General features: G+C 49.4%; 1 protein-coding gene across 1 annotated transcript in view; it reads right to left on the minus strand.

Annotated features, from left to right (window-relative positions):
• LOC137779422 (glutamate receptor ionotropic, delta-1-like) overlaps nt 1-24,395 on the minus strand; it is a 58,118-nt gene extending 33,723 nt beyond the window's left edge. The window contains 4 exon segments of the mRNA XM_068567133.1: nt 168-227; nt 229-374; nt 17,700-17,984; nt 24,376-24,395. Of these exon segments, the coding sequence (XP_068423234.1) occupies nt 168-227; nt 229-374; nt 17,700-17,973 (480 nt within the window). The 5' untranslated portion in view covers nt 17,974-17,984; nt 24,376-24,395.
• Nucleotides 24,396-24,794: the final 399 nt, after the last annotated feature.

Genomic DNA, 24,794 nt, shown 5'->3' on the forward strand with positions numbered 1-24,794 from the left:
CTTCAACATGAAACACAAACAAGCTCTCAAGATGACCTTTGACCCTTCAGGCCAGGACCGCACACACGCACACACACACACACGCACACACACACGCACACACACACACACACACACACACACGCACGCACACACACGCACACACACACGCGCGCCCCGTGACCGACCTGCTGGATGAAGGAGTGCGCCCCCTGGGGGCTGAGCAGCAGGATGGCGCGCCGCAGCGTTGTCCCGGTAGCGGTTGAGCTCCTCCGTCCTCATGGTGCTGAACAGCTCGCTGAAGACTCTGCTGATGTTGCGGTCGACGCGCTGCAGCGCCACGTCCACGCCACGCCGCGCCGTCTGGTCCAGGAAGCCCTGCAGCCCGCGGATGTCTGGGGAGGAGAACCCGGTTAACGTCTGGAGAACATGGGTTAACATCTGGAGAACATGGGTTAACGTCTGGAGAACCCGGTTAACGTCTGGAGAACATGGGTTAACATCTGGAGAACATGGTTAAGGTCTGGAGAACATGGGTTAACGTCTGGAGAACATGGGTTAACATCTGGAGAACATGGTTAACGTCTGGAGAACATGGGTTAAGGTCTGGAGAACATGGTTAACGTCTGGAGAACATGGGTTAACATCTGGAGAACATGGGTTAACGTCTGGAGAACATGGGTTAACGTCTGGAGAACATGGGTTAACATCTGGAGAACATGGTTAACGTCTGGAGAACATGGGTTAAGGTCTGGAGAACCTGGTTAATGTCTGGAGAACATGGTTATCGTCTAGAGAACCTAGTTAACATCTCAAGAACCTTGTTAACATCTCAAGAACCTTGTTAACGTCTATAGAACCTTGTTAACATCTATAGAACCTTGTTAACGTCTAGAGAACCTGTGTTAACGTCTAGAGAACCTGTGTTAACATCTCAAGAACCTTGTTAACGTCTATAGAACCTTGTTAACATCTATAGAACCTTGTTAACGTCTAGAGAACCTTGTTAATGTCTAGAGAACCTGTGTTAACGTCTAGAGAACCTGTGTTAACACCAAAAGAACCTTGTTAACGTCTGGAGAACCTGTGTTAACACCAAAAGAACCTTGTTAACGTCCTCATGCAGATGGATAATAACGTTGTATGAACATGACGTGAGTAAATCTTCTTCTTGTGCATGTGATCGTCTTCCATCCATCTCCTCAGAGCCCCTTGGAGCAATGCACTGTGGGAGATGTAGTCTCTCCTCTGGAAAGGATTCCATTTAGATTCACTCGACATGGAAAACGGTTGTAAATATTCAGGTCGGTTGCTTCAACATTTGCTCTGTGCGGCTAAACATTTCTGATATTTGCAGATATTAATAATTCAAATGTGAACAAAAAGGTGTCCGTCTGTTTAAATGCTGTCGGCTCAACCTGAGAGTCGACTTTCAGGAGGAACAGCAGCCATTTTAGCCCCGCCTCCATCACTCGCCTCCATCGCCCCGCCTCCATCACTCGCCTCCATCGCCCGCCTCCATCGCCCCGCCTCCATCACTCGCCTCCATCACCCCGCCTCCATCACCCCGCCTCCATCACTCGCCTCAATCACTCGCCTCCATCGTCGACCTATCGAGTCGAGAACGTCTACGCAGCGCATTAAAAGACATCAGACGTCTTCTTCCACCACCTATCTATCTATCTATCTATCTATCTATCTATCTATCTATCTATCTATCTATCTATATATATATATATATATATATATATATATATATAGATATATATATAGATATATATATAGATATATATATATATATATATTCATATTCCGGAGCTGTAATTTGTCTTTAATGTGATGTTGGCCTTCACGGTGATGGACGTCTCTCACCACCAGCAGCTGAAGCTGTCGGAGATAAATCTCCCCGACGACGACATCGTCAATCAGTCAGCATGAGCGTGATGTCGTGTTGTGTAGTGAACGTTGTGAACGTCGTGAGGTTCTCTGTGTTTGGTTCTCTGGTTCCGCGGCGTTAGCGGCGCAGCAGCAGTTTCCTCTGGAGAGCCGCTGCAGACGACTGATAGCGAGGTTCAGACAGCAGAAGCAGCTGCGTGGTCGTCGGCCTCTCGGGCTCATCGCTCTGCTGCGTTATCGCTGCTGCAGGAACACAGGCGGCGACCAGCAGGCGGACATGTTGGAAGTTATTAAAGTCAATTAAGTTACTCGCCTCGGAGCAGCGCGGTCCAGGTCCTGCTCAAGGACACAACATGGGGATGGAACCAGCGACCCTGTGGTTTCAGCACGAGCTCTAACTTCCCATCGTACAACAGAAGTACACAAAAAGCTAAGTCATCCATAAATACATCACTAAATGTCTGTACTGTAGAGGAACCTTAACAGGTCACGATGCAAAACCGGTCTTCAGAGACTCGAACACAACGGCTCTCTTCATCCTGTCGAGACTCGAACACAATGCCTTTGTTCGTTCTTCAAAGACTTGAACGCAGCACATCTATTCGTTATCTAGAGACTGGAACACAATGCCTCTTCAGAGACTGGAACACAACTCTTCTGTTGGGCCAGCGGCGGCTCAGTTCCTGACCTTTCACCCTCATTACACATCAACCAGAAACACGAGTCAGTGGGCGATGAACCTTTCTCTAAAAGGTTCAGGACCCAACGCTGAATTATTCATAGTGCGGCTGTGATTCACCGTGTTTGAGAAAATGAAAGAATGTCCTTCTGTAATCTCATCTGCACAAATTAGTCCTTTGAATCTCATTTGGGGTTTTGTATCATCCATCCTCTGTTTTATCTCCCTCCTCCGTCGTATCGCTGTGGAAATGAAACTGCGGGCTTGAAACCGCCGATAGCGGTCAATACCAACGAACCCATGATCATACGGTTTCACCAAATACGATATCATCTGGATTAAAGAGGAGCTAAAAGAAACACAAAGTTATTTCAATTACTCGTCTGTAAATTCTAATCTCAAACCAGAGATTAATATTCCGTATTTAAAGGACTCGCCAGACATTACCTAGAACCCTAGAACCCTAGAACACTAACCTAGAACCCTAGAACCCTAGCCTAGAACCCTAGAACACTAACCTAGAACCCTAGAACCCTAGAACTCTAGCCTAGAACCCTAGAACCCTAGAACACTAACCTAGAACCCTAGAACTCTAACCTAGAACCCTAGAACCCTAGAACACTAACCTAGAACCCTAGAACTCTAACCTAGAACCCTAGAACACTAGCCTAGAACCCTAGAACCCTAGAACACTAACCTAGAACCCTAGAACACTAACTTAGAGCCCTAGAACCCTAGAACCCTAGAACAATAACCTCGTACCCTAGAACCCTAGAACACTAACCTCGTATCCTAGAACACTAACCTAGAACCCTAGAACCCTAGAACAATAACCTCGTACCCTAGAACCCTAGAACACTAACCTCGTATCCTAGAACACTAACCTAGAACCCTAGAACCCTAGAACCCTAGAACCCTAGAACACTAACCTTGTACCCTAGAACCCTAGAACACTAACCTTGTACCCTAGAACACTAACCTTGTACCCTAGAACCCTAGAACACTAACCTTGTACCCTAGAACACTAACCTTGTACCCTAGAACCCTAGAACACTAACTTAGAGCCCTGAAGTTCACCAACAACATGGCCGACGCGCCGCTCAAACGGAAACGGAGGTTTTCGTGTCCGTTCTTCAGATTTTACTTTCTTTTTCTTGGCTTCCTGCTTCAAACGGCTAAAAGAAACTCAGCAATTAAAGGGCGGGACCAGCGAGCCGCCCGTCCAGCCGTTCGCTTGATGAGCGTCTCGCCCGCGACCGCCGGCCTCGGCGGCGCCGAGCGGAGCGACCCGGAGGAACGCGGCGCCGTAATTGGCGGCGGCGGCGAACGCGCCGTGACCTTTTCAAGCTGCAGTCACAGCCGACAGGAGCAACGCTGACACCTGCCTCCTGCAGGCCGGCGCGCCGCTCTTTCCTTCAGCTGCTTCCTGCGGCGCCGCCAGAGCAAATGACGGTCGATGCAGTGAAAGTGTCTTTTAATTATTAAAGCTGTCGACCCGTTCTGGAGCTCAAACTTCTCTCAGCGGTTATTCTGGATTCTTAAAGGATGGAGCTTGTTGACAGAGTGGCAGCAGGAAGTGGATCGTAGTGCCTGATACACTCTTAAGCAGATCAAAGTCTGCACAGGTCCAAGTGGGCTCCACACGGGACTCTCACCCAGGAGACCTGTGTTCATGTCCCGAGTCTGAATGAGTAGTTAAGTTGTCTCAACGTGAATAGTTAAGTTGTCTCAACGTGACTGAGTTAAGTTGTCTCAACCTGAATAGTTAAGTTGTCTCAACCTGAATAGTTTAGTTGTCTCAACCTGAATAGTTTAGTTGTCTCAACCTGAATAGTTTAGTTGTCTCAACCTGAATAGTTTAGTTGTCTCAACCTGAATAGTTTAGTTGTCTCAACCTGAATAGTTTAGTTGTCTCTACATCACTGATTCCACAGAAGTTGCCGTGACACCAGAATAGTTTGGAGCTCATGACCTGACGCGTCTTTTCCTGCCGGATGTTCCTGAGCCTCAAACGCCTTTTGTTCTCAGCCCGACTCTCTGCAGCGTCACCGATACAGATAAAAGCACCGGTGCAGCTGCTATTCCTGTCTGTCACACACACACACACACACACACACACACACACACACACACACACACACACACACACACACTGCCCTTTACAGAGGAGCGGTCGGGCGATGTGCGAGGCGGTTGAGGAGACGGTCTGTGTGTGAATACAGAGACGTGGAATCGAGAGCGAGGTCGTCTGTAATGAGAAAGGAAACGCAGAGAAAAGGTTGAGATGAAGTGACAGAAAGCAAATGTCCGTCTGCAGCTTCCAGCAGTGGAGTCGGCTGAAGCGTCAAAGAGGAACCGTAAACGAGGGCGACGCCTGAACACTTTGTATCCGCTGGCTGCTTTTCATGTGCACCTTCTTTCCTCTTTGAGTAGCAAAGTAAACCTGCCGTCTGCTCCAGCATTCATATTCATGTTCATGTGTCACCCACATAACCCTGAACGAGGGATTATCTCAAGACCGCTCAGCACCGGAGAGATTTAATCTGAACCTGAGTTTAGTTGTCTGAACCTAAATATTCAGTTCAGCAGCGTTGTGGCTCGTTTATGACGAAATACGACTGCAGATGTAAAAACAGTAACACAACCAGCAGTCCACTCACCAGATGCACACAACCCAGTGTACCTTTAACCCTCCAGACACACAACCCAGTGTACCTTTAACCCTCCACACACACAACCCAGTGTACCTTTAACCCTCCACACACAACCCAGTGTACCTTTAACCCTCCACACACACAACCCAGTGTACCTTTAACCCTCCACACACAACCCAGTGTACCTTTAACCCTCCAGACACAACCCAGTGTACCTTTAACCCTCCACACACACAACCCAGTGTACCTTTAACCCTCCACACACACAACCCAGTGTACCTTTAACCCTCCACACACAACCCAGTGTACCTTTAACCCTCCAGACACAACCCAGTGTACCTTTAACCCTCCACACACAACCCAGTGTACCTTTAACCCTCCAGACACACAACCCAGTGTACCTTTAACCCTCCACACACACAACCCAGTGTACCTTTAACCCTCCAGACACAACCCAGTGTACCTTTAACCCTCCAGACACACAACCCAGTGTACCTTTAACCCTCCAGACACACAACCCAGTGTACCTTTAACCCTCCAGACACAACCCAGTGTACCTTTAACCCTCCAGACACACAACCCAGTGTACCTTTAACCCTCCAGACACACAACCCAGTGTACCTTTAACCCTCCAGACACACAACCCAGTGTACCTTTAACCCTCCAGACACACAACCCAGTGTACCTTTAACCCTCCACACACACAACCCAGTGTACCTTTAACCCTCCATGCACAACCTGCTGTGTGGACCCAGTGAGTCCACCAGCTGGTGTGTTTCCAGGCTTCAGCCTGAGCTTCTGAGCAGTTTTCTCGTGAGCTTCTACATTCGTGCTTCAGCGTGATGAGCATCTCTTGCGTTCTTCAGACTGTGGGGAGCGAAGGGTTAACTGGAGCTCTTCAGGGGCCTCCGGGGTCCAGAGGAGCTGCTGGGAGTGAAGACCATGGTGCTGATATCTAATGAGCTTCATCCCCACGGTGACGGCTGATGCACAGTTTAAATAAAGATGACCAATTAAAAAAAACAAAAGCAAGGCCGTCTTTTAAAAAAATATAAAAAAAACATTTTCAGTCCTCTTCAAAAACATTGAAACCCTGAATGATGGATGTGTTTGAGAGAGAGGAGTTTATTAAAGATGCTGAATCGCTTCATTATTCATTCTGGATGAGATGTGAAAATACTCAACGGCCTTGAACGCCACACTGAACGTTCCCTCACAGAGAAAACCTGCTAATGAAGGTTTGTTCTCCTCAACAGGGTTTCATGTATTCAGATATTTATAGCTGCCTCCTCTCGCTGCTACCTGTCCTCCGCTGCTACCTGTCCTCTGCTACCTGTCCTCTGCTACCTGTCCTCCTCTGCTACCTGTCCTCCTCTGCTACCTGTCCTCCTCTGCTACCTGTCCTCTGCTACCTGTCCTCCTCTGCTACCTGTCCTCCTCTGCTACCTGTCCTCTGCTGCCTGTCCTCCTCTGCTACCTGTCCTCCTCCTCTGCTACCTGTCCTCTGCTACCTGTCCTCCTCCTCTGCTACCTGTCCTCCTCCTCTGCTACCTGTCCTCTGCTACCTGTCCTCCTCCTCTGCTACCTGTCCTCTGCTACCTGTCCTCCTCCTCTGCTACCTGTCCTCCTCCTCTGCTACCTGTCCTCTTCCGCTGCTACCTGTCCTCCTCCTCTGCTACCTGTCCTCCTCTGCTACCTGTCCTCCTCTGCTACCTGTCCTCCTCTGCTACCTGTCCTCCTCTGCTACCTGTCCTCCGCTGCTACCTGTCCTCCGCTGCTACCTGTCCTCCTCTGCTACCTGTCCTCCTCTGCTACCTGTCCTCCTCTGCTACCTGTCCTCCGCTGCTACCTGTCCTCCGCTGCTACCTGTCCTCCTCTGCTACCTGTCCTCCTCTGCTACCTGTCCTCCTCTGCTACCTGTCCTCCGCTGCTACCTGTCCTCCGCTGCTACCTGTCCTCCGCTGCTACCTGTCCTCCTCTGCTACCTGTCCTCCTCTGCTACCTGTCCTCCGCTGCTACCTGTCCTCCTCTGCTACCTGTCCTCCGCTGCTACCTGTCCTCCGCTGCTACCTGTCCTCCCGGCCGCTTCAGGTGCCATGCAGGTGTTCTCTGAGCGGGTCAGAGGAGCAGCGATGGACCGACAGCCCATTACAGCCATCAATCAGGAGGCCGCTGAGGATCTCACCGAGCGGGACGGGAGGCTGAGGAGGAGGAGGAGGAGGAGGAGGAGGAAGAGGAGAAGGAGGAGGAGGGGGAGGAAGAGGAAGAGGAGAAGGAGGAGGAGGAGGAGGAAGAGGAGAAGGAGGAGGAGGGGGAGGAAGAGGAAGAAGAGAAGGAGGAGGAGGAGGAGGATGGGGGGGGAGGAGGAGGGGGGGAGGAGGAGGAGGAGCGGGGAGGGGGAAGGGAAGGGGGAGAAGGAGGAGGAGGAGGAGGAGGAGGGGGAGGAAGAGGAGAAGGAGGGGGAGGAGGAGGGGGAGAAGGAGGAGGAGGAAGGGGAGGGGGAGGAAGAGGAGGAGGAGGAGGGGGAGGAAGAGGAGGAGGAGGAGGATTTAGGAGGCCGCCGCTGGAAGATTCATGGCTCCTGACTGGAGTCCTACATCTGACTCAGAGGAATAAATCCTCTGCCGACGCTTCATTTCTCTGCAGAGGGAACCTGAGGTCCAGTAAAATGATCTCCTCTTAAGTTTAGAGCCACGAACACTTTACTTTCAGCAAAGGAAATACTTCTATACAACCGGAGGAGCCGTCTCCTCCACTTCTGCTCTTTGTGGGTTTGAGTTCTTCATCCGCTCACAAACTGATGAGCGAACAGACAGCTGACTGACGACAACGTGACCGATGAGCCAATCACAGCCACCGGAGGCTGAGCCACCGACTGAGGAACTGCATCAGTAACCCAGCGACTGGAGGCCACATGACCGAGACCTGCAAGACCCAACGAGACCCTGCAAGACCCAACGAGACCCAACGAGACCCTACAAGACCCTGCAAGACCCAACGAGACCCTACAAGACCCTGCAAGACCCAACGAGACCCTGCAAGACCCAACGAGACCCAACGAGACCCTACAAGACCCTGCAAGACCCAACGAGACCCAACGAGACCCTACAAGACCCTGCAAGACCCAACGAGACCCAACGAGACCCTGCAAGACCCAACGAGACCCCACGAGACCCTACAAGACCCTGTAAGACCCAACAAGACCCTACGAGACCCAACGAGACCCTGCAAGACCCGATGAGACCTGATGAGACCCGATGAGACCTGATGAGACCCGATGAGACCTGATGAGACCCGATGAGACCTGATGAGACCCGATGAGACCTGATGAGACCCGATGAGACCTGATGAGACCCGATGAGACCTGATGAGACCCGGCACTCCATCCGTACGGGCCATGTTCCATTGAGTGTTGTGGGAGCAGAGACAGAGTGTAAGTCTGCTTTAAATGCAGCAGAGATGACTCACAGCGTGTGTGTGTGTGTGTGTGTGTGTGTGTGTGTGTGTGTGTGTGTGTGGCAGGTGCAGGCACAGAGAGATGAATGGCTGCTGCCGCCACAGAGAATTGTTTAATAAACATTTTTATTAGCTTCTTTTCAGCCGCCCGGCTCGCTCGCCGAGGCTGAACGCAGCCGGCGTCACGGCAGCAAAAGCCCCATCATGCATTGCAGCGGCCTGCATGTCACGAACAACGCCAGAGGAACACACACACTTCAAAGACACAACAGCGTGTGTTGTGCTGCGGTGTCGGTGACACGCCGAGCAGCAGCAGATCACGTAATGACGGGTTTCAGATACAAAGCAACTCAAAGATGAAACGAGGACGATGCGATGAAGAGCGAGCGTGATGACGAGCAGCGAGGGAACAGGACACGTCAGTACGAGTCGCTCTTTGTCTCGCCGCTCAGGGGGCGTGTCGCCGCCACTCGGCTGCCGGCGGCCTGCCAGTCAACCACTTAGCGCCACGGCAACATGCCCCGCCTCCTCCTGAGGACGCCGCACCGCTCCTGATGTCTGTGGACTCCTGAGAGGAACCAGCAGAACCACAAAGACACACAACGCCACCACAAAGACACACAACGCCACCACAAAGACACACAACGTCACCACAAAGACACACAACGTCACCACGAAGACACACAACGTCACCACGAAGACACACAACGTCACCACGAAGACACACAACGTCACCACGAAGACACACAACGCCACCACAAAGACACACAACGCCACCACAAAGACACACAACGCCACCACAAAGACACACAACGTCACCACAAAGACACACAACGTCACCACGAAGACACACAACGTCACCACGAAGACACACAACGTCACCACGAAGACACACAACGCCACCACAAAGACACACAACGCCACCACAAAGACACACAACGTCACCACAAAGACACACAACGCCACCACAAAGACACACAACGCCACCACAAAGACACACAAAGACACACAACGTCACCACAAAGACACACAACGTCACCACAAAGACACACAACGTCATATATATACACAGATATATATATATATATATATATATATATATATATATATATATATATATATATATATCTGTATATATATATATGTATATATATATAAAAGTACATATATATATATATATATATATATATATATATATATATATATATATATATACATATATATATATGTACTTTTATATATAATATCCCTGATTATCCGCGCTGCTCGGCTCGTCTCCCGGCAGCGTTTACAGTCTCCAGCTCAGAATATTAAATATTGGATTGTGAGCATGTTCTCAGCATCATATCTGCTTCTATATTCATTTTTCCTGAGAACATAAGCCGAGTAATGCTGCGTAAGCTCCGAATAACTGTCCTGCTTTACCCCTCACACACACACACACACACACTCACACACACACTCACACACACACACACACACACACACACACGCACACACAGACACACACACACACAGTTTACTTCTACCTGTCTGATGGACGCTGTGTGTAATTATTTCTCTTCATCTCACGTTTGTCTCTTTGTGTGATTCAGTCTCTAAACTCTGCAGAAACAAAGTGAAGAGGAGATGAAGAGGAGATGAAGAGGAGAGGAAGAGAAGTGGAAGAGGAGAGGAAGAGGAGAGGAAGAGGAGAGGAAGAGGAGAGGAAGAGAAGATGAAGGGGAGAGGAAGAGAAGAGGAAGAAGAGAGGAAGAGAAGAGGAAGAGGAGAGGAAGAGAAGATGAAGAGGAGAGGAAGAGAAGAGGAAGAGAAGAGGAAGAGGAGAGGAAGAGGAGAGAAAGAGGAGAGGAAGAGGAGAGGAAGAAGAGAGGAAGAGGAGAGGAAGAGAAGAGGAAGAAGAGAGGAAGAGGAGATGGAGAAGAAGAGGAGAGGAAGAGGAGAGGAAGAGGAGAGGAAGAGGACGTGAACTAGAGCGACATGAAGTGTTTCAGATATGAAACTCTGACGGCTCGGTGGAGCAACACAGAGGAATCGTTCATTATCTTTGTTTCTACCCTTCATAACTGCACCAAAACAAGCTCTTTGTCTCCTGATGAAACATCAACACTTCATTAATAAGCCGTCATACTTCCACAGTTTGAAATGTACTTCCTGTTTCTACGCGGCCGCTCTGCGTCACCTGGCCGTCCTCCAAACTAACAGATTGTTGACGAGCTGCATTCTACAAATAATGATCCCAGCGAGCCTCCGTACACCAGAGCTGCTTCTGTTTGCTCACTGCAGCGCCACCCTGAGGAGGCTGAAGGTCTGACAGGAGGGTCCAGCTCCACAGAGGCCTCCTGAGAGGAACCCAACCACTGAGCTCCAGCTCTTCTCCACCATCGCTGCCGTGGGATCAACGGACCGGAGTGAGATATAGTGAGGTGGAGTGAGGTGGAGTGAGGTGGAGTGAGGTGGAGTGAGGTAGAGTGAGGTGGAGTGAGGTGGAGTGAGGTGGAGTGAGGTGGAGTGAGGTAGAGTGAGGTGGAGTGAGATATAGTGAGGTGGAGTGAGATATAGTGAGGTGGAGTGAGGTAGAGTGAGGTGGAGTGAGGTGGAGTGAGATATAGTGAGGTGGAGTGAGGTGGAGTGAGGTAGAGTGAGGTGGAGTGAGGTGGAGTGAGATATAGTGAGGTGGAGTGAGGTAGAGTGAGGTGGAGTGAGGTGGAGTGAGGTGGAGTGAGATATAGTGAGGTGGAGTGAGGTGGAGTGAGGTAGAGTGAGGTGGAGTGAGATAGAGTGAGGTAGAGTGAGGTGGAGTGAGGTAGAGTGAGGTGGAGTGAGGTAGAGTGAGGTGGAGTGAGGTGGAGTGAGATATAGTGAGGTGGAGTGAGGTAGAGTGAGGTAGAGTGAGGTGGAGTGAGGTAGAGTGAGGTGGAGTGAGATATAGTGAGGTGGAGTGAGGTGGAGTGAGGTAGAGTGAGGTGGAGTGAGGTGGAGTGAGGTGGAGTGAGATATAGTGAGGTGGAGTGAGGTGGAGTGAGGTGGAGTGAGATATAGTGAGGTGGAGTGAGGTGGAGTGAGATATAGTGAGGTGGAGTGAGGTGGAGTGAGGTAGAGTGAGGTGGAGTGAGGTGGAGTGAGGTGGAGTGAGATATAGTGAGGTGGAGTGAGGTAGAGTGAGGTGGAGTGAGGTGGAGTGAGGTGGAGTGAGATATAGTGAGGTGGAGTGAGGTGGAGTGAGGTAGAGTGAGGTGGAGTGAGATATAGTGAGGTGGAGTGAGGTGGAGTGAGGTGGAGTGAGGTAGAGTGAGGTGGAGTGAGATATAGTGAGGTGGAGTGAGATATAGTGAGGTAGAGTGAGGTGGAGTGAGGTGGAGTGAGGTGGAGTGAGATATAGTGAGGTGGAGTGAGGTGGAGTGAGGTAGAGTGAGATATAGTGAGGTGGAGTGAGGTGGAGTGAGGTAGAGTGAGGTGGAGTGAGATAGAGTGAGGTAGAGTGAGGTGGAGTGAGGTAGAGTGAGGTGGAGTGAGGTAGAGTGAGGTGGAGTGAGGTAGAGTGAGGTGGAGTGAGGTAGAGTGAGGTGGAGTGAGGTGGAGTGAGATAGAGTGAGATATAGTGAGGTGGAGTGAGGTGGAGTGAGGTAGAGTGAGGTGGAGTGAGATAGAGTGAGATATAGTGAGGTGGAGTGAGGTGGAGTGAGGTAGAGTGAGGTGGAGTGAGGTGGAGTGAGGTAGAGTGAGGTAGAGTGAGGTGGAGTGAGATAGAGTGAGGTAGAGTGAGGTGGAGTGAGGTGGAGTGAGATATAGTGAGATATAGTGAGGTGGAGTGAGGTGGAGTGAGGTAGAGTGAGGTAGAGTGAGGTGGAGTGAGGTGGAGTGAGGTGGAGTGAGGTAGAGTGAGGTGGAGTGAGGTGGAGTGAGGTGGAGTGAGGTGGAGGGATGCGGTCCACAGCTCACTCTTTGGCTCATCTTCTGCAGAAGTGTCCCGTTAGAGCATGGTGGGAATAGCTAGCCGGGAAGCTAACCAGCTAGCTGCCAGATAGATTGCTAACTAGCGTGCTAATTCCAGCATGCTTCCATGCTACACTGATGACAGTGGTCAGTTTAGTTCGTATTGAAGTTAGCCTGCTACAACGACACACATCAAAATTATTACCCCATATTACCCTGAACATGGATATGAGAGCTCCACACAGCGACGACACGACTTCACGAGAGGAAGACGAGTGGAGAGAAGAGGAAGACGAGAGAAGAGGAAGACGAGAGAAGAGGAAGACGAGCAGAAAAAAAAGTGAGTTCTTCAATCAAAGAGACGGCGGAGCTGATTTCCAGAAGGAGAGAAGAGCTTCTCTTAAAGTCTTTACCTCCAGAGAGAAAAGTATGAATGTCACAAGAGGACAAAAACACAGACAATGTGTGTGTGTGTGTGTGTGTGTGTGTGTGTGTGTGTGTGTGTGTGTGTGTGTGTGACGTCTGAGAGGAGAACAAACGGAAGCATCAGGTTACGACCACAAGACACCACAAAAGAAGAAGAGATTCACGTGAACTCTCAGACGCCAAATCAACATTTACATCATTCATGCAAATTCACACAGAGACACACACACACACAGAGACACACACACACACACACACACACACACACTTTATTTAGAAAACTGCAACTTTTATATTTTTTATGTTTTAATAAATTTTCTTAATTGTTGTTTTCTTCTTCTGTTTTCATGTTTTCATGTGAAGAACTTTGAATCTCCTCGTTGTTGAAATGTTATAAAATAAATTGTCCTGGCTTTGCCTCAAAGAGCCAGAGTGTGTTTACGGCTCAGAGGAAGAGACCGAAAGGCCTTTATTGTGGCGGGGTCTGTCACGAGAGGTTAAAGCAGCCAAGACCTCGAGCAGCAAGAAGAGAGAATTACTGAAGTACAGCTTCAAGACATGAAGACTTCTATACAACCAGAGGAGTCGCCCCCTGGTGGTCAGGAGAGAGACTGCAGCTCTAAACCTCTTCAGAGGAAGAGCAGCAGCTTCGGGCAGGAAGTAGATGCTTAACTCATCCTGACGTTGTGAGTCTCCGGCTCCCTGAAGCTCTCCCAGCAGCACTTCTCTAGACGACAAACTGCATTACTCTTTCAACGTTGACAAAGACTCCTTCTGTCCTTACCTTTCACAATAAAAGCATATCCTCTACAAAGGACACTCAGTGCTGTGTCACGTAGCAGCTTCAGGCTGATTGTTCCTCTGGCTTGCAGGAATATTTTACAACATTTCACTGAAAACGTCTCACAACTATTTCATATTCTCGTCGCTGCTGGAATGAAACGTTCTCACTTCTGTGTTTGAATCCTGAGGCCCGACTGGAGAGCTGACCGGTCCGGAGGAGACGGCCTTGAAGAGCTGCAGGCACGAGGTGGAGGTCAGCTGACTGCAGCAGCAGCAGCGCCTCCGTCTACGGGTCACGGCCGGCTCCCTGAACGCACCACGGAGATGTGCGACGGCTAACAATGTTTTTGTAATCGCAGAGGGAAACGAACAGACACAACCGGCTGAGAGCTAACAGCTGAGCTAACGGGCTGAGAGCTAACGGGCTGAGAGCTAACGGGCTGAGAGCTAACGGGCTGAGAGCTAACAGCTGAGTTAACGGGCTGAGAGCTAGCGGAAAGAGAGCTAGCGGGATGAGAGCTAGCGAGATGAGAGCTAGCGCGCCATCTTGGCCTTCAGGATGTGACGGTTCCCAGTGAATCAAAGCATCAGCCTGTCAGGAAGAAGTTTCAGTCAAAGAACTTTATGGCAAAACATTGTCTGACTGGTGCATGCTGGGTAATGACCAGCAGCTTCCTGGGCGAGGCGGTTTTAAACGTCATCAGAAGCTTTTTCACTCTGAGTCGTTTGTGTGAATCACAAACAGCTGAAGAGATTCTTTATTCCTCACTTTCCCTTTAAGAAGGTCAGGTGAGGACATCTGCTGCGTGTGTGTGTGTGTGTGTGTGTGTGTGTGTGTGTGTGTGTGTGTGTGTGTGTGTGTGTGTGTGTGCGTGTGTGTGTGTGTGTGTGTTTGTCTTACAAACAGATTGGCAGAGAAAGAGGTGTTTCTTTGTTTACCCACAACACACACACACACACTCAGACACACACACACACACACACTCAGACACACACACACACACACACTCCGTGTCGATGTCTTTATCAGCGTTCTTCTCCTTCTGTTCCACCTGACAGCTGCCTCTGATTGGGTGTTGATGAAAAACACAGTTTCCCAGAGCGCACTGCACAGCCGTCTGTCCGCCCGCGCGGTCAACCCTGTGTGTGTGTGTGTGTGTGTGTGTGTGTGTGTGTGTGTGCGTGCGTGTGTGTGGGTCTGCAGCTTTGATGGCTGAGTTGCTGCGTCACGCTCAGTGGAGCCGCGCATGGCGGCGGCCATATTGATATCGTCATGGAGGGGCAGGAATCAATCCTTTGTGTGTGTGTGTGTGTGTGTGTGTGTGTGTGTGTGTGTGTGTGTGTGTGTGTGTGTGTGTCTGTGTGTGTGTGTGTGCCTCCTGCCACATGGCTTCAGAAAAGTTGTCGGTCAGTTTTCCGTCATCAACAACAAGCTGCTTTGCTAGGTCCCAAAACAAAGAGCCCTTACACACACACACACACACACACACACACACACACACACACACACACACACACACACACACACACACAGTATAGCTCCAGTAGCATAAACATCCACCCTAAAACATAATGAAAAAACCTCCCAATGATTCAACAGCAAAATGTAGAACGCTAGAGCTGCTTTATTAATCCTTAAAGTTTAAAACAAATACCCATATTTATATATTTATATTAATATATTTATATATTTATATTCATATATTTATGTTACAGTCATGTGGAGCTACTTATTGCTCTTCTTAAAGAAACCCGGAAAGAGCAGGGAGGTGATGAGAGGAGCTCCTTTAATCATCATCAGCTGGTACGGACGCAGCCTGACAGACAAAGCAAAGGGCCCATCTGGCCCTCACACCCCTCAACACCCAGTAATCTGGATTAACGACCTCACACTCATAATGGCTGCAGTCATCAGGGAGGAGAGGAGAGGAAGAGGAAGAGGGAGAGGAGGAGGGAGGAGAGGATGAGAGGAGATGATGAAGGAGGAGAGGAGACGATGAGAGGAGATGATGAGGGAGGAGAGGAGACGAGGACGGAGGAGAGGAGACGAGGAATATCATTATTATGAAAGCTGCACTTCAGCTGTGGGAACATTTCCTTCCGACCGCACGGCGACGTGTCGGACGACTCGGCTGAATAATGCTGAAAAACTACAGAATGAAAGCCTGAGCAGTAAATATAAATATAATAAGTGACTGTGCTGCAGAACAGTTATAGATAACACGATGTGAGGATTAATAATGACTTCATCCTGCACACAAACACCGTTTCCTCCTGAAGATAAACACGTTTGGTCATTTCAGATAACGAGTTCTGCTTTTCATTTGTTTTCCTCTTTTCTCTTGTGACAGGAAGGAGATGGGCGGGGCTTAAACTCGATGCAATGCAGGTGAATGGATGAAGAAAGACTGGAAGCATTGTGTGTTTTTAGCTAACGTGTGTTTTTAGCTAATGTTTTTAGCTTGCGTGTGTTTTTAGCTAACGTGTGTTTTTAGCTAATGTTTTTAGCTTGCGTGTGTTTTTAGCTAACGTTTTTAAGTTAACAATTTTAGAAAGCGTGTGTTTTAGCTAACGTTTTTTTAGCTCATGTTTTTAGCTAGCGTGTGTTTTTAGGTAACGTGTTTAGCTCACGTTTTTCGCTAACGTGTCTTTTTAGCTTACATTTTAGCTAACATTTTTAGGTAGCATGTGTTTTTAGCTAATGTTTTTAGCTAACGTTTTTAGCTAATGTGTGTTTTAGCTGACGTGTGTTTTAGCTGACGTGTGTTTTTAGCTAGCGTGTGTTTTAGCTAACGTAGAATCAACAGAATCCACTAAACGGATGATTCCAGGCTTTGTAAATGTGATCCTTTACTTCTGGTTTCCACATCAGATTCAGAAGGATTCAGATCATCATGAAACTTTGACTGCAAGTCAAAAAATGTTATCAAAATATTGAAGGGGAGCCTCAAAGATCTCCCACAGACGTGTCAACATCCTCTCAAAGTGCCCAACACGCTGACCCTGAAGGAGCATCAACCATGTGAGACTGAACACGACCAAACCAGCGTCTGTGTGACGTGTAACTCACACCAGCAGTCCGGTCCTTCTCCTTTCTCCATTAGCCGCATGACATCTTAAATGTAATAATTAGCCGTCATAATTCCCACATAATTGGACAATTAATCTCACTGACGTTGATGCATGAGATTTAAGAAAAAACACACTGAGGGTTCATTAACGTTTCAGAGATCAGAACGACAAGAAGAGATTGGACAGAAGGTCCTCCAACCCATTGTTGGAATGGTGTGTGTGTGTGTGTGTGTGTGTGTGTGTGTGTGTGTGTGTGTGTGTGTGTGTGTGTGTGTGTGTGTGTGTGTGTGTGTGTGTGTAAGTTCAGAAGCTATTAGACCGGAACTAGAGAGTTTTTTGATTGTCAAAGTGTTCCAAATAAATGTGCTGATGCATTTTAAAAATAAGAGTTTTGTTGGACTGAGTGTGTGTGTGTGTGCGTGCGTGCGTGCGTGCGTGCGTGCGTGTGTGCGTGTGCGTGTGCGTGTGTGTGCCCCAACCGCCACAGATGCACTTACTCTAAATCCCTCTGGATCTCATCTGTGAGGCTAAATGCTGCATCTGTCTACATTGTAATTGCCGCCATCCTGTATCGACTCTGAGCTTCATGGAGCTCGATGTGGTTTCATTAGAGTCCAGACTGACACGCGGCAGCAGGTCTGAGGCTCTGCTGCAGCACCTGGTCCTGGAGACGCTGCAGGGCCCCAACCCCAAACCTAACCCAACCCCAAACACCTAACCCAACCCTGGTCATGGAGACGCTGCAGGGCCAGAGCTCAGTCCAACCCAACCCCAAGCCTAACCCCAACCCCGACCCTGAAGAGCTCAGCATCACTCACCGTACTCGACGTCGTAGAACACGATGAACTTCTGCCAGCGCAGCTCCTCCACCAGCGTCAGCATGACGTCGTTGAGGCGGACCGGCGGCCGCGCGGCGAGCGTGTAGCGCTGGCCGGCGGGGCTCGCGGTGAAGGGGCAGGCGGTGCGCGGCGAGCCCTCGCTGCTCCTCTGGATGTACAGGTGAGGGATGTGCATGGCGTCCGTCAGCGACTGCAGCGCGCTGGCCGAGGCGCAGCCCGTGGAGGTGACCAGCGCCAGGATGCCCTGGTTCATCAGCTCGCAGGCTGCACGGGAGACAGGGAGGGCCAGGTCACCAGAGCACTCGCACCACAGGGGGCGCGCACATGTTCACCAATGACTTATGACTGGAAGACACATTTTCATGACTTTATACCACAATTTCATTGTTTTCAAGGAGTTTTCCAAGCCTGGAAATAACCATTTTCACATTCCAGGACTTTTCCAGGTTTTCCATGACCACATTTTCATTGCTTTCAATTACCTTTCCAGGCCTGGAAGTAACCATTTTCACATTCCAGGACTTTTCCAGGTTTTCCATGACCACATTTTCATTGCTTTCAACGACTTTTCCAGGCCTGGAAATAACCATTTTAACATTCCAGGACTTTTCCATGACCACATTCCCATGACTTTAAACCACATTTGCATTGCTTTCAATTACCTTTCCAGGCCTGGAAATAACCATTTTAACATTCCATGACCTTTCAAAGTTTTCCATGACCACATTCCCATGACTTTAAACCACATTTGCATTTCTTTCAAAGACCTTTCCAGGTCTTAAATAACAATTTTAACATTCCAGGACTTTTCCAGGTTTCCACGACCGTAAGAACCCTGTTATGTTTATAAATGAGGACACAGAGACACAAACATCTCTCAGGAGACTGAAGTAGTGTTTCTGCTGGATAACTGCTCTGTTTCAGAAGAACACACCCGAGCAGAGAGCAGCGCCAGAGGTTCTGATGCTAAACGGTGTCTTGACCTCTCATTACAGATATTACGCTGCGTTATCGTAAATCTACTGCAGCTTGACAGGTAACAGCCGCTTTTTTAATATATCTCTGACCTCCTTCTGAAACCTCCAAACCTGCACTTAAAGAGAGCGCGTCCTCGGATGATTTAACGGCCGTGTGTCCGGTCTGCGGAGGCCGAGCTAAAGGTCGAGATGCAGCCGGCGGCCCGATCCCTCTGAGCGCTGTCACGCCGTTTGTGTAGAGGAACGTCGCACAAAACCTCCACGCACAGCAGAGACGTGAGAGGTCTGACGGTGCAGCAGTCGAGCTGTAAGGAGGTCCTGATGGAGGCCTACTTTAAAGGTAATGAAGGGAAGTTTGGGTTGTGGCCTCTTCCTCCAGGAGCAGAGGCTCCTTCTAGAGCGTCTGACTCCTCATAGAGCATCTGACTGCAGACGCCAGTTTAAGTTCCCCTGCAAGCCGACTCCTCCGCTTCATTACACACATTCTAATACACACATTCTAATACACACGTTTTAATACACACATTCTAATAGTGCAGACGGCTCATGCTGAGACCATCATCTCGTCTCCACAAGAGCTTTGACAAAATATGACTTTTTAGTCGTGTGTTCAAACACTGAGTTTGATTTCTGCTGACAAGAGACCTGCTACTGTACTACTACACAGTACTACTACTGCTACTGTACTACTACTGCTACTGTACTACTACTGCTACTGTACTACTACTGCTACTGGAATACTACACAGTACTCCTACTGCTACTGGAATACTACACAGTACTCCTACTGCTACTGGAATACTACACAGTACTACTACTGCTACTGGAATACTACACAGTACTACTGTCCTCTGTATATAAGAACATGTTCATAATGTTCATATCGTTAGCTTGATGCTACACTTGATTAGCACCTTTCTGGATGCTAACCGCTCTGCAGAGAAGTGAATGTGACCGCTGGCAGTGAACAGCCGGCTGTTGTTCAACCAAACCAACACACCTTTACTTTGATGTTAAAGTCCTCTACTTCCATAACGCTTCAAAGCCACATGGAGCGCTTACCCCCTGGGTTCTGCCTGACAGGCAGGCAGACACAGTTTAAGCCAGCAAACCTTTTCATTTCTGGTTAGAGCCTCACTTCCTGTGCAGGAGAAGATGTGTCCAGACTTTAAGGTCAGGAGATGCTCCAAAGGGCAGCGGCCGTGTTGTGACTGAAGCTCCCACCAGGGAAATGAATACATGAATAAATATACAAACAGGTTCATGCAGAGGCAGAGGAGCATAAAGCCAGGTCGTCTTCCAGGGAAAGGAGAGCAGCTGGCCGGTCGCGGCATCCCCGCAGCCTAATGTGTGATGAGTTCAACTCGGCTGAATCTCTCCAAACAATCGCTCAGCTGCTCTCTTCTTTACTCAGAGTTCAGCGAGGAGGGAAGGGAGGAGAGCAACGTTGTCTTAGCATAATGAGAGGAACGCCTCAGTGGAGCTAATGAGCATGCACCGATGCAGCGAGAGAGCAATCCTGTCTTCAATTAGCAAATGTGCTTTTTAAAATGTTTTCTTTTGCTAACAGCCCACCAGATTATACTGGAGTCTGACTCATCGGGTCAATTTCATCAAAGTCAATCCCTCTATCATTAGAGGTGTGACCTCCCTCAGAGTTCTCACCTTCCCTTAGAGGTCCCACCTTTCCTCAGGAGGTCCTACCTTCCTTAAGGAGGTTCTTCTATCCTTAGAGGTCCCACCTTTCCTCAGGAGGTCCCACCTTCCCTTAGGAGGTCCCACCTTTCCTCAGGAGGTCCCACCTTCCCTTAGGAGGTCCCACCTTTCCTCAGGCGGTCCCTCTATCCCCAGAGGTCCACCCTTCCTTAAGGAGGACTGACCTTCCATAAGGAGGTCCCACCTTCCCTCAGGATGTCCTACCTTCCCTAAGGAGGTTCTTCTATCCTTAGAGGTCCCACCTTCCCTCAGGAGGTCCCACCTTCCCTCAGGAGGTCCTACCTTCCTTAAGGAGGTTCTTCTATCCTTAGAGGTCCCACCTTTCCTCAGGAGGTCCCACCTTCCCTTAGGGGGTCCTACCTTCCCTAGGAAGGTCCCTCTATCCCCAGAGGTCCCACCTTCCCTAGGGAGGTTCCTCTATCCTTAGAGGTCCTACCTTCCCTCAGAGGTCTCACCTCCTATTAGAGGTCCCTCTATCCTCAGGAGGTCCCTCCTTCCCTAAGGAGATCCTCTTCCTCGCGCTCCAGCGTGGTGCTGGAGTCTCACGTGGACTCAAAGTGGAATAAACAGGAGTTCATAACTCACTGGTCTTATTCTGTGTGGATGTTTTGCACGGTGCATAATGATGCCGTCGGTAATTAGATCACAAAGAAAAAGTGATGTGGTGATAATCGTTTCCCAGCATGCATCCCCAGTAACGCTGTGAATCTCTGCGTTTCAAAACAAAGATCCTCGGTCTCGCGTGGACGGCGATGCGCCTAACGAGCCTCGGCTGCAGACACGAGATCCACAGCCGCCGCCGCAGAGCAGCGATTAGCGTAGCGGCGGGATGGGACTAATCGGTGGGGAGGCTTCTGCAACACGGCGCCGGGAGCTGCTGGAATAACTCACTGGAGCCATCCGGGCTGAACGTGACTCACTCCGGCTCCGAGTCCTGAGTCATGGTGTCGTCTGTGCTAAATGAAGCCTGCGCAATATTTAGCCGAGGCGACTCCCCGTGCATGTTAATGACGCCCGCACGGCGACTCCACCGGCCGGCGGGAGAGCGACGCCATCAGGAGGCGGAACCAGACAGAGATCTGCCGCCTCTGCTTATTAGTGGCATCTGCGCTCAATATCTTACCTCCAAATTAGCAGAAGGAAGCAGGCGGCTCACCCTTGAGCAGGGGGTTATGGGTTCAGAGCAGAACGCTGCGCACGCCATCCAGGCCTCGCGTGATTGGATGTGATTGAGATGCAGCGACACGGCGGCCGAACGCCACATCCAGGAGCTCTCGGTCGGGACTGGAGATTTGATTTGTCGAGGAGTTAAACTCCTTCACGGCTGCGTGCGACTTCTCAGAGTAAACAGATGCTTTCCATAAATGAGAGACAAATATCTGCCCGCCAGTGAAAAGAGGCAGTTATGCAAAACCTGGCATGAAGAAAACACCACGTGAGAACTAATGGACTCATGAGGAGGTCTGGCCATGCCGTTAGACGCCGAGGAAGTTCACTGCACCGCAGCCGAGGACGCCAAGGTTTAGTCACTAAACCCAACTGAAGGTTTAGTCACTAAACCCAACTGAAGGTTTAGTCTCTAAACCCAACTGAAGGTTTAGTCTCTAAACCCAACTGAAGGTTTAGTCTCTAAACCCAACTGAAGGTTTAGTCACTAAACCCAACTGAAGGTTTAGTCTCTAAACCCAACTGAAGGTTTAGTTTCTAAACCCAACTGAAGGTTTAGTCACTAAACCCAACTGAAGGTTTAGTCACTAAACCCAACTGAAGGTTTAGTCTCTAAACCCAACTGAAGGTTTAGTCTCTAAACCCAACTGAAGGTTTAGTCACTAAACCCAACTGAAGGTTTAGTTTCTAAACCCAACTGAAGGTTTAGTTTCTAAACCCAACTGAAGGTTTAGTTTCTAAACCCAACTGAAGGTTTAGTTTCTAAACCCAACTGAAGGTTTGAATACTTAAACTTAACTGAAGGTTTAGTTTCTGAACCTAAACTTTAGTTTAAGCGTGCGGCGTCCTCCGGTTGGACGTGAGCTGGTTTCTGAGCCTCTCTCATCAGATCATCTCATCCTCTGCTCGTCCTGTTTTTAATCTCACCCCAAAACTTCTTTTCCGTTCACGCCTCCCGACTCCATGAATTAAGTCGACGGCTGGCTGCTTCCTTAAGTCGGCGACACAATGAGAAGGAAATGAGAGTCGGCGGCGTGGAGGCCGCGAGGCCGCGAGGATCAGGTAATCGATCGGAGACGAGAGCAAAACAAAAGGATTAGCGAGCGGCGGATCAGCGGCACGAGACAAAGAGGGAATCCTCCGCTTCCCTCTTTGTCCTCCGCTGGCTTTAAGTCCCTGGCATCTGCAGACGCATCATTACAGTATTAATCCACAATATGTGCATGGAGACGAGGGTTTATGCTGATCAATCAAAAGATATGAAGCGCGACGGACGAGACGAACAAACTTTTTGCTGTTTTCAGTGAAACAATAATCGTTTTTCAGTTGTTGGTGAATATTCTGCTGAGTGAAATAAACGAGACGAACAGCTGACGGCGTCTGGACTACAACCAGAGGTCAAGTTCATCATCTGACCGCTGGTTTCCTCCATGACGCCATCGTCAAAGGGGGCGTGGTCAAAGGGGGCGTGTCCAGGGAACGATGACCAGACAACCAGGAAGTGTAGCAGAATGAATCATGAGTCATGTCGTGAAGCTCGAGGTCCAGCAGGAAGAGGACTCCTCATTGTTCACGTGGACTTCCTACCATCAGACTTCATGGCTTTTCAAAATAAAGGTAATCTCGTCGTTTTGCGTCAGAATGAGAAGAGAAGTGAAGAAACGCGTCTCCTGACTGAAGGATTGTTTTGTTTGAACCTTCATGATTCCTCAGTTATGATTTCGTTCGAATGAAATTATTTTGTAGGAAATCTACAAAGTTGAAGTGTGTTATTATATTTCATATGTATTGTTACAAACGCTGCAGAACGAAAACATGAAGTCAGTAAAACAGAGAAATATGAATTCATCGTTATAAGTATGAACTGGACATTATATATATATATATATATATATATATATATATATATATATATATATATTCTACATAATACATAGTTTTGAACATTGCTCTTCGCTATGTAATTTGTATTTGTATTAATTTAATTTGTATTAATTTATTAATTATTAATAAACCTTGCATCTTTACCATCTTCATCTCCATCCACACACACACACACACACACACACACACACACCTCCCTCTAGCTCTCTTCTCCTTTAGAGCTCATTTCTCATTTCGGGCCGACGGGGGTTTAAATTCTCTCAAGCTTAATTAAACTATCTATCTCATGGCTCTGCGGCCCCATTACCCATAACCCCCTGCTCCCGCCTCCCAGGGCCGCCGCTCCACAACGTCTCCGTTAATAAGGAGGTGAAATGAATGACCTGTAGGTCCAATAACGGGGCCGAGTACAGACTTATTATGGTCGACATCCCCTCCAGGCCCCAAACAAGCAGCGCCCTGTGGAGTGTGTGTGTGTGTGTGTGTGTGTGTGTGTGTGTGTGTGTGTGTGTGTGTGTGGGTCCTCGTGTCGACCTTTCTCCCTGCCAGGAGACCCGGATCCAGCAGAGACCGGTCCAGATGACCGGCTCACATCTCCTTCATGTAATGATGTGGAAGAGTGATGACATCATCGCTTCATCAGCTGCTGCTGTTCCTGAACCGGTCTCAGGCTGCAAGCTGTTAGCGCTCCAGCTAGCGCCTGTTAGCGCTCCAGCTAGCGCCTGATAGCGCTCCAGCTAGCGTCTGTTAGCACTCCAGCTAGCGCCTGTTAGCACTCCAGCTTGCGCCTGTTAGCGCTCCAGCTAGCGCCTGTTAGCGCTCCAGCTAGCTGTGAGTCTGTTAGCGTGTTGTGAGAGAACAAGGTAAACCTCAGCGCCGCTGAACTCGTCTTCTACCGATTTACTACATTACCCAGAATGCCTGGTTTTAACATCTCGTCTCATCGCTGAGGATCTGAGTCTCCAAGGAGCCGCGTCAGGTGACCTCATCAACGCAGGATGTGATGTCATCAGTTCATCCCTCTCAGAGCGGACCAGAGGTCCAGACCTCAAGCTGAGCCCGAGGGGACGCGTTCCAACACGAGTGTGAACCCTCTGACCGAGGGGACGCGTTCCAACACGAGTGTGAAGCCTCTGACCGAGGGGACGCGTTCCAACACGAGTGTGAAGCCTCTGACCGAGGGGACGCGTTCCAACACGAGTGTGAAGCCTCTGAAGTGGGCGGTGCTGCTGTCAGCTCCACCAGCTGGGGGGTCAGAGGTCAGCGCCTCATCCCAGAGACGCTGCAGCGTTTGGGGGAGAGAGCGGCCCGCGGAGAGCCTGGAGATGAAG

Source organism: Clinocottus analis, unplaced genomic scaffold, assembly GCF_023055335.1.
Source record: "Clinocottus analis isolate CAN_PGR_092001 unplaced genomic scaffold, fCliAna1.0.p SCAF_78, whole genome shotgun sequence".
Classification (NCBI taxonomy): Eukaryota; Metazoa; Chordata; class Actinopteri; order Perciformes; family Cottidae; genus Clinocottus; species Clinocottus analis.